The sequence below is a fragment of the Botrytis cinerea genome, chromosome 8 (genome assembly GCF_000143535.2).
Source record: "Botrytis cinerea B05.10 chromosome 8, complete sequence".
Classification (NCBI taxonomy): Eukaryota; Fungi; Ascomycota; class Leotiomycetes; order Helotiales; family Sclerotiniaceae; genus Botrytis; species Botrytis cinerea.
This window is the reverse complement of record NC_037317.1, coordinates 1,652,137-1,666,913: the sequence shown is the minus strand read 5'-3', so window position 1 is coordinate 1,666,913 and position 14,777 is coordinate 1,652,137. Positions and strand designations below refer to the sequence as shown.

The 14,777-nt window shown below is 42.0% G+C and overlaps 3 protein-coding genes across 3 annotated transcripts; 1 reads left to right on the top strand and 2 right to left on the bottom strand.

Annotated features, from left to right (window-relative positions):
• Window positions 1-3,231: 3,231 nt before the first annotated feature.
• BCIN_08g04320 (hypothetical protein) lies at window positions 3,232-4,654 on the bottom strand. The gene has a single exon (XM_001553998.2). The coding sequence runs from the start codon at window positions 4,338-4,340 to the stop codon at window positions 3,417-3,419; it is 924 nt and encodes a 307-aa protein (XP_001554048.2). The 5' UTR covers window positions 4,341-4,654; the 3' UTR covers window positions 3,232-3,416.
• Window positions 4,655-5,904: 1,250 nt separating this feature from the next.
• Window positions 5,905-7,647, top strand: BCIN_08g04310 (hypothetical protein). The gene is made up of 3 exons (XM_024694644.1): window positions 5,905-6,017; window positions 6,085-6,638; window positions 6,714-7,647. The coding sequence occupies exons 2-3, from the start codon at window positions 6,565-6,567 to the stop codon at window positions 6,865-6,867; spliced, it is 228 nt and encodes a 75-aa protein (XP_024550434.1). The 5' UTR covers window positions 5,905-6,017; window positions 6,085-6,564; the 3' UTR covers window positions 6,868-7,647.
• A 682-nt stretch (window positions 7,648-8,329) lies between these two features.
• BCIN_08g04300 (hypothetical protein) lies at window positions 8,330-14,483 on the bottom strand. Its single transcript, XM_001553996.2, has 5 exons — window positions 12,336-14,483; window positions 9,997-12,285; window positions 9,731-9,947; window positions 9,410-9,680; window positions 8,330-9,332 (listed from the first exon to the last, which is right to left on the bottom strand). Exons 1-5 carry the CDS (start codon window positions 12,966-12,968, stop codon window positions 9,305-9,307), a joined length of 3,438 nt encoding a protein of 1,145 aa, XP_001554046.1. The 5' UTR covers window positions 12,969-14,483; the 3' UTR covers window positions 8,330-9,304.
• Window positions 14,484-14,777: the final 294 nt, after the last annotated feature.

Genomic DNA, 14,777 nt, shown 5'->3' with positions numbered 1-14,777 from the left:
TATATCATTAAAAGACTGATTTAATATCCAAATTATAAAGAGTAAATAGTAGAAAAAATATTTTATGAAATAAAAAAAGAATGAGAATTAGAAACAGATCTTTTTTTTATTTAAACAAAAATAAGAATACTAGCCGTTGGGGAAAAAGAATTCTCAGATTACGAATTCGTAGAAGTTTCTTTTTTCTTTTTAATTATTATAATAATTTTGAAACCCTACAAATTTATAGACGTCAAATTCTCTTTTCTCGACGATTAGTTTTATTATAATATAAGATCTTATATATAAATTTTTAATTCTAATTCTAATTCTAATATGTAATTTTAATAACTAGTATAATAATATATATATATATATGAGGGCTAGCCCTCAAACTCCTGGTCCTTGCTAAGCTCGAGTTTTAATTTTTTTTATTATTATTATTATTATTATTATTATTATTATTATTATTATTATTATTATTATTATTATTATTATTATTATTATTATTATTATTATTATTATTATTATTATTATTATTATTATTATTATTATTATTATTATTATTATTATTATTATTATTATTATTATTATTATTATTATTATTATTATTATTATTATTATTATTATTATTATTATTATTATTATTATTATTGTTATTATTATTATTAAAAGTTGAGGTTTGAATATATCTCACTTAAGTCTATACATAGATAATTACTTTAAAAGGCTTATAATATCTGAATAACTTCAAAATTCACATTTTGATAGAATATAAAAATATAAATCTTATTTATTTTAAAAATCTTAAAAACTATACAGCAAAAATTTAAATATAGATCCCTAAATAGTATCAAAAATAACTACGGAGAGTGTTAGTAATGCCGTCGTTATTTTTAGCTACATAGAGCTAAGAGAAAGCTTGGCTGTAATAATATAATTCTACTGAATATTTTATTCAATTGAATAGATTAGGATTTAAAATGATCTAATTTAATTGATGTTGACCTTTAATTTGGGGCAAAGACTCTTTCCTGCTAAGTCTATTTTTTGAATTATTTCTTTAAAGTATTGTTTCAGTCATCAATATTAAGCGTATCATCGTCTTCTAATATCCAAGCAACGGCGCCGTCGGGCCTACTAACAAGCCCGCATGCCGCATTTTATCATTGCTCTGATATTAACAACATCTATTGTATCTATGTACTTGTTACCAATCAACCAATTTGGTAAATGTGATATATTATTCTCAAGATCTACCAGCAAACTTCATCCACTTCACAATCTTAAGCGTAACCATGAGCCATTAGCCAGCTCAAAACTTGAAGTACTGGCCTCAACGAGTGGATTTGTATAAGTATCCCCTTCCTCGAGAATGTATCGCTGTGATAGACCCCAGATACAGTCGAGAAATAGATTGGTTTAATCCGAAGTATCAATGAGACCGAGAATAAGAGTCTAAATTGCCGCTCCATGCAGATCAGACTGCAACATAGGAACTTGCGAACGAGTTCACTCAAGAACTCGTGCTCTCGTGGGATGTTTTCGTATGTGTCAATTAGTGTAAGATCTAACGGATATTTCGTGGATACTGACTCCGGTCGAATCGTCATTGCGAATTTTTAATCTAGATTTATGGCATCACCTAGGCCGACGTTTAAACCTTGAGCCCCGAGTGGCGACTGAATGTGAGCTGCATCGTCAGTGAAGAAAACTCGGCCTTTGCGGTAGCTTTTAGCTTGCTTTGATCGATCAGTGTACGAGGACACAAGGTGGACAGTCGTGATTTTCAAGTCTGTGATTCCTGTCACTCTGTCGCTTTGTCCACCACATCCTGACCGTGATACCGATTTCACTTTGTGCTAATATTCTGATTACAGTTCTGTCCCTGAGAATCGTAACTCCGAAGCTTTATTCGCGCTAGGTCAACATTGCTTCAATTTGGTTGATAGTTGCCGGGCTAGATGTTAAAGCCGGCCCAGCAAAGCGGTACTTCCAACGGTCAAGCTCAAGTTTGTTGGCATTGAGCATGATGCCACTGAAGTGAACACCAAACTGGAACCCAGGAGTTTTCCGAATAGTCGATGGTCGATTCTCATCATCAAATAACTTGTCTAGCAACCTCTGCCGGTAAAATGCTTCAACAGATGGCGTATTGAGTCCTCGCCATTCCAAAGGTTCAAATTCCAAGGTGATTCTGATTTGGGGTTGCTTTCTCTCTAACATCAAAACGGAGATACCTATTAATCCTAGCTCACATGCTCACATGCTAAGAATAATCCAACAGGTCCACTACCAGCAATAACGACATCTTAGAGCTTACCCATCCTTTGTTGCACTCTCCTGTGGATGTGACAGTTAAGCGAGAAGTAAACTTTTCATGACTGCCTGATACACATGATTCAGACCAATGTAAAAGAAGAATTGAAAGGCACTGAAACATGAACACTTAATTCTGTTATACTGTAGAGTATTATTATACTTCTATCATCTATCTGCCTTTCCTATTTCCCGAAAATAAAGGAACATGTATCCCATGATATCAATTCCTTCAGGACGGGCATTAAAACCCGATTTTATTTTTGTAAATATAATACTCGCTGTTCATTTTGAAGAAATCGATCTATTTAATTAAAAGTACTGAAGAATCCCTGATTTAATCGAGTTCATGGAAATGGTTAGTTAGAAACGTCCAATAAGGAAGCCATCGAAAAGTGCAAAATTTCTTTAAAAATACTCTGTAAATCCAATTCTCAACGCAACACATCCAAATTTTGCAAAAAGAACTGTCAAAAGTAAACACGTGACCTACGCAGGGATCGAACCTGCAATCTCTTGATGTCAACAATGAAGAAGTTGAAGAACTTCTACACAAGTCGTAGTCAAGCGCCTTGCCATTGGGCCAGCAGGCCAGTACCGTTCAGATGACCGTCTGTTTGATGGATGACCGGCCGGTAATAGAATCAATATTTGTTTGCATTACTTGATGGAATGATTTGGGTTTTCAAATATAAATTGACTATTCTTTGGCTCGATTTTGAATGTGGGGTGGGTGGAAGGAAAATTTTCCATTCTTTTGTGGGCTAATAGTCGGGAACGAGTGGGCCGCTTGAAGAGCCGACTATTATATGGTGGAGGGGCAGTTAGTTAGGTCAATGCTTTGTCTGTTGACTGTGAATGAATCGAGGGTTAACCTGAAGAATGGCAATACAAATACAAAATATTTCCTCGAGAATTATCTTTTCATATATTTGATTTATTGAATACTATTATATACAATACAAAGTTTGTGAAGCTGACAAGAGGAATCGTTATTAAACATAGAATAGTACTTGGCACACGCCCCGCCCATTAAAACCATTATTTGACCACCGAATGCCTGTAGAAATTACTACCAATTTTTAATTCATACCTCCACCATGCAACAACCCATTATTTTAAATGGTTGACAAGTCGAATACTGGCGAACCAGGTGTAACCTCTATGATAGCTGGACCAGCAATGATGTTGGAATCACTCAAGGTGACAGAGTTGTCACTGGTCAAGAAGGCATAACTTTGTCCTGAGATGTTCATTGGAACTGCAGTCATGATTAAACCGTCACTGCCAACTTGGCTTTCAACAGAGACAGTATCGAGCCCGCTCACAAAGGTAGTGTAGAACGTTCCGGAAGGAGTTGTCTCTGGTACAAGGGCAACATTGGCGCCTGGTGCAGTAGGCAAGCCAGACTTGAGGGCGAGGGATGGGTAGGCCATTACGGGCAAGGCAGCGTTGGTAGATGGGCAAGAGACGATAAAGGATGATGCGATAGAGTAGACAGCGTTCAATCCAAGGGGTGTGGCGAAAGGGTTGGCCATTGGAATTTCACCATTGGCGTTACGTTCAGCAGATTGATGTAAAGCTTCGGTGGCAAGTATAGAAGCAGCTGCGGTAAGGTAGGCCTTTGTTGTGATATCGGCTGCTGCTCCGAGGTAAGCGGAAACACCGACACCCTCAATGACGGAAGCGAGAGCAACGAATGATTTGGGATCCGTGAATGGAAATTTGTATTCACAGGCTTGAACAGGAGCAGCACCCGCAGCGGTGAGGCCATTTTGAAGATAGACAACATGTGCTTCTTCATCATGCGCAATATACTTCAACTGGTTGTAGAAGGAAGAGGTGAAGTTTGCATCGAGCCACATCTGTTCTGGCATTTCACTGAGAGCCTTCTTGTAGAATGCATTCTCGAGATGTTCGAGCGTTAAGGCATATTGGAGGATGTCCGCATCGGTTGGCGCTGCCTGTCTTTTTGCAGGAAGAGCCGATGCAACGTTTAAGATGCTGGCGATAGCGACAATGGTGGTGGTAGAGAATAGCATAATTTATTTGATTATTTGGAAAAGGGGTTAGGATTGGATAACCGTTGAATGTAGGTAGTTCGGTTGGAAAACGAAGGGGAAGGCTGAGCTGTCTGATGGTCAGGGACTGATAATAGTAGGATAAACAAGCAGTTATATAGAGTTAGCAATTGCCATGACGACGATAGATTTCTGTCCGGCCATTGATCTTTCCGAACTATTCATTGATTTCTTACTAGAGTCCTCAATATTGATCTTGGAAATGACTCTATCAGGTAATAGAACCGACCGGCAATGCGCCAGGCCGTGACACTAATCAACAATTCCCGAACCCCAAAGGCATCGACATATGGGGAGATGGCAAGGAGGAATGGGGAATTGCAAGATGTCGATAGTGGGATTAGTCTCAAATGGTTAAGGGATCATCTGTCTTTGTTGATTGTTAATTTGATGTATTTTCAGTCTACCTCGAGTCTACCTAGTACGCTAGCTAGCTCCGGGAAGAGTGTTAACCGAATGTTCAAAAGTCCGGAAAGAGTTGAACCATACTGCATTCGTACTCAGTCACCAATATTAATGTTACTCTGGAAGAATGATGTTGGTGATATAGGTGATAATGATGGTATCGATGATATTGGCGATATGTTTGAGATTTGGGAAAGACATAATTTCCTACATCATGAGATCACCAAAAAACGAGTAGCAAAGTAACAGCTGCTAGAGGTTCGATATGGATAAATGTCAAAGTACCTAGTACATACCTAGGTAGTTTACTATACTCGAGTATTGACCAGATGGCTAGCACAATAAATATGGAGAGCATGGCTTGCACCTTGCATCACACCCAAGCTTTGAGCTCCAAGGTAAGCAAGCTGGTGGAAAGCGCCTTCTTGTTTTTGGACTTGGTGTCATCAAGCCAAGTCGCTTTAGATCACATTGTCTCCGTGGTACACATGTCGATCTTCAACAAATCTTCGTTGGCAACGACTGAATGAGCGTCTTGGAGCGGCCTCAGTAGTTCCCGAAGTACAGTACAAGGAATTTTACCTGTTCCTGTTCCTGTTCCTGTTCCTGTTCCTGTTCCTGTTCCTGTTGCTAATCACGGGCGGCAATTGAACTAGGAGACTAGGTAGTGGCGATGCGATACCTTAGGCAATTGAAATAATGAACGATAACTTACAGGTGATTAACACAAGTGGCGACGATCATTCCAAATGTTGGCATGTTGGCACCTGCAAGTACGATGTACGACTGGTGAATACCATAGACATATCGACCGGTACAAGATAGATGTCACTATCGTCCAACTTAACGTGAGCCTTCCTTTTCATTAATCATCACTCTCGTATCCCCTTCCATGTGCCAGAAAGTCGATATAATGAAGCATTTCCAAAGTATTGCTTGTTCGACGTTGATTTAGATAGAACATTGCAAACAGTACATGCCAAAACCATTTCCTTTGATTGTAACCTTCTCGTCTCCCCACTCTGTCTCTGTCGGAAAGAACTCGATCCGAATCTCTGGGGCGAAACTACGTATAGTCACGTGCCGCTCACCCACATCTGCACCTCCTGCACCTTCCACAGGAAATGTCATCACTCGCCGATACTTTACACGCTTACTAGGGAGGCATGCACGATGTGTAAGTAAGTCGAAGTTTTAGTCTGGCGAATTAACATTATGAACTCATCATATCCAGTAGGTAAATTATCCTTGGTCTCTCTAAAGCTTATTTAGCAACTAACCACTTTCCATCTGCTCCCAGGTTTGTTTTCACGCCAGTCAGACTTTCAGTCAGGGTGGGGGGATGTCACATCTACCCCTTAATACCGCCTGCAAACAAATAGACCCGGAAGTTGATTAGATCATCCTTTGGAAATCAATCCTTCTCTAATGTTAGTGTCATGATTATTTGTTGCATGTCTACAGCATATGCAGCTAATTCCTTCGCGGCGGTGGCACCTAAGACATGGGGATTGTGCCGTCTTGAGGGCGGCCCTTGACAATGAAGCTCAGCAAAACCAGACCTCTTCTCCTTCTCGTGATATGAGCTTTCTAGCCTTGGCAACATTAAAGAAAGAGGCGAGGAGGATATGAGGTTTTTGTTTATTTGACCTTGTTTCGTTGCTATCTTTTGTATGAATAAGGATGTTAATGTGGCACCCAAAATTCTCATGTACAACCAATTGCCATAAATTATTCTCCCGTTGAATACTGCTCATGCCTTTTCAATACTTCCATTGAAATGGAAAAGTCTCTTCGCTCATTTAACTTCACTCTGGGTTCTAGGCGGAACCACTGCCTTGTAACCATTCAATCGTAAGATCTTATTCACAAGTTCTTGTTCCTATTTTCTCTCTTAATTTTGAAGCACGGCGCTCACGATACTTGCAGTCTTTTTCTCGAGGTCTTCGCTCTCCTCTTCAATACTCAACACTTTATACAAACTCGAGACTTCCTCGTTTTACTCGAACCTCATCTACTATCTCTTTCTCGGATGAAGGCACACCTATACCTTCTCGACCACCACCTATTTCTCCCAGAGTAATTCTATGCTTTGACCTTAGCCTACTCATTGTGCCGTGTGCGAAACCATTCCGGCTATCCATATTCCTCCTCTACTTCACCTTTATCATTGGGCTTTTGGATCTAATCGAACCTCCGCATTACACAAGCGAAAATTTGATCACAAGACAGCGTGGTAATAAGGGGTACTGAAGAGTATCTGTGCATTCATATGCTCTCTTACGCGATTCTAAAAGTAGTTGCTCTGGAGCTCCACGCTTTGGAAATCATGCTTTTCTTTCTTCGCTGCATTGGACATATTTGACTTGATTTATCTAGTCGTGCTTGGTTTCCTTGGTGGAGAAGTTGGATTGGCTTCAGGGTTGTCGTTATCAGACAACCTCGACGATTTGCCTGTCTTATGTCAAAACCTGGTGTCTGATGTTCCGATATATGTGCTTTTCGATGTGGAATACAAGGTAAAATTTCGATTTTATTCTGGCTGGTCTTTTGGGGACCGCTTTATTAATTTCAGGGTCGGTGGTAGAAGTATTGCTTGATTCGCGTTTCCCAGTTGTGCTACTATGCAGCGATACGAATGGATTCACCGATTCACCATCTCTTAACATACTGCCATTCTTCTCCTTCGTCAGCCTGGTGAGTGAGTGATACTGTGAGCCCGTCGAACGAAACGGATGTTTTCCGAGGCTGCAGTCTATTCCTGCAATCTCAAACCTCCCCCCCATCTTTTCACATATCTTCTCTTTCGTTGGTTTCCGATTCATTGATTGTCAAGTTAATGATGTTTTTTCTTCTCACAACATGTTCTCTACCTGTCAGAGCTTTTTCACTTGGTTATTGCGAAGTGGAAACAGACCTTTTTCGTCATAACTGACTGTTGATTTGCAGTGATGTATAGGGCGATGAAGCCATGAAACTTTGGGGTAAATTATTTACTTGTCAAGAGAGTGCTGAATTCCAGGAAGATTTCTGACCCCAGAGTAAATCTGAGGCAATGCCAGAATGGTGAATGAAAATCGAAGTAAAACACAAAGCCAACTTATTTAACAGAAGAGGGCGATTCGTAAATTAGCAGCGAGGATGTCTCGTTGGTAGCAAAGACCAAAGTGATTTGACATGAGTCATAGTGAATAGCTGGGCGCAAAGAGAGTAGGTACCAAATACGCTTTTGTATTATTTGAAGTCAACATGTACACCCTCCAAAGAATAATATTTTGATGTTGTGGCTGGTTGCGGAGAAAGAAATTGCAATTATAACCTCACTGTTGCAAAGTATGACATCAAAGTGTTACAGTAAAAACCATCCGAAAATAAATATCTCACTGTTTGAGTTTCCTCAAAAAGGATTTACTTGCCTCCTCGAAGTTCACTTGAGCTTTGCAATCCAGCCATGAATGAGTGCTGTATTTACCATATATCCAATTCGGAAACGATGAAGTACTTTAAAACTGGGATGTCTTCATATTTCTACTACCCACCGGGGCTGATCTGCTCTAGTAGAACATTTTGCACATTGCATGTAGAAGTCATTTCACCCGAGGCCTGTTGATATAGAACCAAAAAGATGCGTCGGAAAAAAGGGGGTGCGATACACTAATTACTTGAACATACTCTATGCAATGAACCACTGTCGTCTCATACACATCTTGCTACTTATACGCAGTGTTCAAATAGCACATCAACAAAGGAAAGTTTCTCAGGACAGGGATTTGCCCATGTTCCATGTCAACCAATGGAGCTGCAGTCTTCACATCTCAACGGAGACCCGAGAGGAATACTGCCAAACATACCTCGAAGCTAATGTGCTTGTTACTTTTGAGCTCCACAGTAATCTACCTACCTGTGCTGATCGAGAACCTCCATCCACCGAGTCTTCTATAGGTGAACGCAGTAGAAGTAAATGCCTTTAATTTTAGTTTCGGTATAATGGCAACAGATAGATAAAGTACCGTGCTACATGTCTTCCTTAAATATTTTAACTCCGTTGACCTGCTGCACCATTTGCTGCGCCTAGTTTCCTCGCCCGGCAGTAGTATTCCCTAGATAGTAGCATTAAGAAAAACAGTACACCCACGCCATGCTACTAAGTCTGTAAAGTGCCCCTCGATCGCTCCATTTCTCGCTCGAGGTAGGCGCATTGGGTATCAAGATTGGCATTCTCAAAACTTCGTAGGTTGTTGAAAATGCATATCATCCGCGAGTGCCCTGAAACCTCGCCACGATTGCGACATATACCTCTAAGTTATACCTCTGAGTTGTTGTGTACGAAGCCTGGCAAGTGACAAATTATTGTCAATTCGTTGATGCATGTATTAATATTAACACCTGATACAATCAAGTCTCACAACAAATCCGTGGTGGTGACTGGTAATCGGTGGTTTGTAAATTGAGTTTTATGCTTCCCAGTCACAGAAATGTGATTGTCGGGGATATTTTCTAACATGCGCAATGCACGGCGATCATAGGAAGCCTGATTCAGCCAACACCCTGTCGTTCGTATAAGTATAGGTCTATCATCGGTTTCATGCTCGATAAAGGATTGCTATCAAGAGTGTAGAACGTACCTGACTATCTTTTCGTCTTCACGCTCTCTTGGTTCGACTGCTAAACTCTTTTCATACATTTCATGTACATCTCCCGCAGCTTGCATGTTGGTTAATATATACTCTTGAAGTTCCGGAACTGGCTGCAAGCCGTACGGGACATTCTGATACTGTTGAATGTCGCGAATGACTTCGGCGGTCTTTGCTCGTTTGGCAAAGTTAATCAATGTAGTTTTCTTAATGATAGAAGGTATACCGTCCTCGATGAATGTAAGATCGGTAAGATACACACCTAGAATTGTTAGTTTGCCATATTACATCAGATGAGCGATTAGAACTTACCAAAAAAGGGTATGCATGGGGGATTGGCAAGATGTAAACTTTCTCTGTATTCTCCAAAATTCTTTGTGCTGCCCATAAGGCGACGCATAGATTCCAGTACTGCCAAGGTTTTGGCTGGCACTTGATCCCAGGTTCTTTTTAGTCGATGGATTGGTGCCGTACCAAGCGCAGAGATGATGGAAGTGAGAGTTGAGTAATTGTTTAAAGCACGACATTTCTAGAGCAGGTTAGGAAGGATGAAGGGAGTCGGAAGAAAAATCACTTACATCGGCAACAAGAACGAAATGTTTGATGACAACAACGCGCTTTTTGACATCAAGTTGCGTGAGAATCATTTCAGCAACCCAATTCGTCAATTGATTAGAATGCAGGATCAGAGCTTTCACATTCGGTGCAGGCTCAGGGTCGTTTTCGCCAACCTTCTTCTGCCAAGTTTTGTTCAAGCATTCCGTGGGTTTGATCTTCCCATAAAGCTTTGACTCGACAATGGTAAGTTGACGTGCAAATTCTGTTACATCAATATCCAAGAACTTAAGCTTCTTCATGTTTTTGGGCATAATTGGTTGGGGCGTGGAATGGTTCAAGGTCAATACTAAACGTTTGGCTGTAGCTTCCTGTCCCCGTAACCGTTGTTCTAGGAGAGTCATTAATGAACCGGACCCTGGTGTTTCAGTAGCTTTCACAGTGTCCCGAGCAAACGTGTAGACGTTGGCTATGAGAGCTTTGGTATCATCACTTTGATCCTCCATCCAGAAAAGCTCAAACCATGATTTCAAAATGTTTACAACTCGAAATCTAATTGGCTTTTGTTTTCGGGATACCCATGTTCCATAGTCTCCTGGGGGCATACCTTCAGGAGGTTGTACCTGAAAGCGCTTCACCAAATGTTCGAATAACTCCCTCGCATTCGTAAAAGACCGATACGTGAGTAAAAAGGTGTTGTTGAAATCCGAGCTCAACTTATCGTGGCGTGTAAGCTGCTCAACCAATGCCACAAGCGTACCGCCCTTCAATATAGGAGGCTGGACTTTAGTATCGTAGGAAATATCATCTTCGTGGTCGAGCTTCAAGCAGTCTGGTGTCTCGTCTGGGGCATCTCTTCGAGTTGGCTCTTCGCCAAAGAATTTCCTGACTTTAGAGTTCTCCTTTCGGAATGGCGGAAGAACTGTATCACCTTCAGAGTAAGTTTGCGACTTACCGATATCTGCAAGGCTAGGACGAAGTGATGGATTCCGGGAGTCCGATCGTTGATGGAGTCGCTCGTAGGGCGCGCTATCACCTCTCCTTAAATTTTTCGCCCTTTCTTCGAGAGGCAAAGCCTGCTGCATAGCCGTTTGAACGAGCTCACCAAGAAGCTGCAGTGAGAAGCCAATATGAGACGAGTTTGTCTCCAAAGATCTTGAACACGTGCGCACATAATTCAGCCGTCCTTCCAATGACTCCCCACGGACTTCCGCCCACTCATCACCCAAAGGCCCAGCTACAGCCTGACACCCAAGCAACAAGTCTGATATGTTATCATACAAACTTTGCTTCTGTTTGGCGAAGTCAATCAGTTGAGGATTTTGGAATGTATCGCCGAGAGAAGACAAGTTGATAGATTCAACCGTAGACACCCAAGGCTTGAACATCTCGAGAACTTTTTGCGCGGCTGCACAGACATTATTACCAATCAGTTCGTGTCTGTAAGGGGTGATGATTTTGTCGGTTAGTATGAGATGCTCCTCCAATTTTCGAATGCTAGATGTTAGCATTCTCTTCAAATCATCGAGTCTCTCCATCAAATTTGCATCCAAAATCGCAGAAGGTTCAACGACATTCTCATCTTCGTCGAGAAAGTTGGACGTTAAAGGATCTCTAGATCCAAGCCCGTTATTTTGCCAACTACCGCCAATAGTGCTACCAACGACAAAACCGGGAAGTAATCGTGGTATGTCCTCGCCACGCTGCTGGCGGGCGACCTCAACGTAGCTGAACACGCCTAAAAGTACGCCATCCGCCTCCTGCAAGCATTTTTGATACGACTCTGAATTGGGCCAGTCAGAAGCAGCAATGTGTGACGAAATAACCAATTTCGAGAATTTTGACATCATGTCCCGAAAGTGGGGATAGAGGGCTTTGTTGGTAGAAATAATAGAAGGCTGGCCAGAATGATTATCAGTGGTACCGGATCCAGCAGCCAATAATAGTCGGAGGTGATCGGAAATATCTTCAGCTCGGCGAACGTACTCAGAACGATCATGGTTATTGATCGCTTCGCGATAGCGATCCACAGCTCTCTTCATATTTGCAACGAGTCTATTCCAGGTCAGTGGCGCAGCGGAGCCATCATCAAAGAATGATCGAGGCAAAGTAGCAGCGTGCGGTGGACCAAGAGCAGGAGTCGTGAAAGAGGTTGTAGATGGGTTTACTATCGGCATTGCTGTTAGGGATACATTGGGTGTATTGAACGTGTCGGCTCGTGAGCGAGTGCCAGGAGATGTGCCATTGATTGAGTCCATGGAGGTCGCTGGTGACACACCATCGGATAATTGAGATCTGCGTTTCTTCCGTGGCTGAGAGGTGTTAGCAGGTACAATATAGCCGTAGTGAGTAGGCAACATACAAATGAGGATTTAGATCCGAGCATTATAGACTCTCCATCGAGCTCAGATGCAGAATTCCCTTCTGATTCATCGTCTGATTCATTTATATATCCTCGCGCCATCATTTCTGCCGGGGGCCTTGTTTTCTCTGGTATATTGACATTCATCCGATCTCTCGGTCCCATTTCCGTTGATGAAGATGGCGATTCCAACGGTAGCTCCATACTACTCTCGCCAGTCTCCGTATTGAAATAGAATAATCTACCATCAGGAGTCGCTTGAGGTATCCAGAAATCCACCCCTGATCTTCCATTGCTGTTCACACCAGTTGCAGGCAAATGTGAAAAGTCGTCACGCTCTGATTCTTCGCCTTCATCATCGTACTGCTCTTCGTATTGTTCTTCGTCGTCTTCATCGTCGTCGATTTCATCGTCTATACCCATTCCAACCCCATTCGGCTTGCCGTCCAGGACATCTTCAGGGCCCGATACGACCTGGCAGTAATTACTGGGGAACCATCCCCTCACACCATTTATGACACCATCCCACCAGCCACTTTCTAATTGTGTGATCACTTGTATTATGTCCCCCTCGTGAAAACTAAGACTTGTTCGGTCGTCGGCCTCGTAGTCGTATAGCGCTCGCACATACATATTTGTCTGCGGAGCGTTTCCCAATAACCCATTCATAAGTGGCGATGGTTTGCGCGTCGTGGCGCTTTGAGGTTGCTGTATTTTCTTCTAGGTATATGGAACGTGGGTGTCTACCGTTGTAACAAAGTTGATTCTCCCTATGCAATAGAATTGGTTATATTACTCGAGTGGGAAGTTGCGAAGGTATTTCTTTCTGAATATATTACCGAGACCACGGTCTGTGTCACTCATTAACATCTTCAACTCATGATTAGTCGTTCCAAGTAGGTGTACGCGCTTTTGAAGGTATAAGATATATATTGGATATGAATGTTGCAGAGGAGGGGTATGGCTAGGTAGTTTGTCGGGTGTTGTCGATCAATTTCGATAATGATTGGAGAGACTTCGGGCGGTTATGGTTATGGTCAGTGGAACATCGATTAGCTGAACGATAGTATGTAGTTCGATTACCACACCATTCATGTGCCTGTGTGTGCGTGTGCGTGCGTGCGGGTGTGTATGTATGTGGATGGATGTGTGTGTGCGTGCGTGCGTATATATGGAGAGAGAGAGAAATGGTATTTGATATATGGTATTTGTATGGTATATGGTATTGTATTCAGAGATATCCAAGTGAAGTCGAAAGGAATATCATAAAGGTGGGCGATTGTAGTAGGGCAGATTTGCCTCGTTATCGCCAAATTTCGCAAATCGCAGTAGTGGTTTTGGCCTGGAAGGGATTGTTTCAACGAGGTACACGTTTAGCACACTCGAGTTAAACTCGGAAGGGTGTAGTGGTATAGGGTAGGGAGTAAATAGAGGATGCGTATATACAAGGGTCCACCAGTCTTCTGCTAGAAAAAAATAAAAAGATTTTGATGTTCGAAATCCGCGATTTAGTTGGTACCCTGGGTATCTGTGTGCAAAGTACGGAGTCGTAGGGATGTTTTCATACATGTGTCTTGCTTTTCGTAAACAGAATTGCAGTATATATTTCCCTTTACGTCGTTTGATGTAAATGATAGTGTCGAGGAACGAATGAAGACGAGGGAGGTACTCGGCAGGCACTACTCGAGGAGGTATCTAGGGATACAACGATATGATTTGCCACGAGAACATACGGGTAAAGAGTGAATGAAATGGCCAAATGAAGAGCGAAGAGCGAAGAGCGAAGAGTGAGGAGTGAGGAGAGAGAAGAGAGAAGAGCGATAGAATGTTTTCAGAGAAAATGTGTGAAGAGAAGGTATAGCATCGTGTAGCTAGTTAGCATCGTAGACCGGCCTAGGCAGATGGTAGGTATAGGAATAGTCAGGCCGATTGATTATATTGTTGATAATTGGAGAGAAGGGGGGAAGGGGAACATGTGGATATCGGATCGGGTATCCATTGGCGGAATTGAAACACAGAGGACGGTCACCGGCCTTGGTGGTGGGCAAGTCTTTACGTCGTAGATATGTGCTCCGTAGGCATCAGACAGGCACATTGAACATGATGATAATTTGCAACCAAATTGATGAGCATCTACCTCGGCGATCCAATCTAGTACCTACAGCGGAGTCCCCTGGGTCTGTATCTAGGCCGAACAGCACAATATGTAGATCCATTTAACAAATTCATCCCATAGTGTTCTTCAACCTCAAAGGTTCGGGGAGGCAGAGAAAACAAAAGCAGAAGAAAAAAAGATTGTAGTGTTCTATCGATGAAATGATAACTTCCAAGAGGAGTTCAAAGGAGTTCAAAGCAAGGTAACAATGGTTGCATATGGCCTCCATTGGCCATCATCTGGGAACATTTTATATCCGATATCAAGAGACCGTCCAGACAGAAACC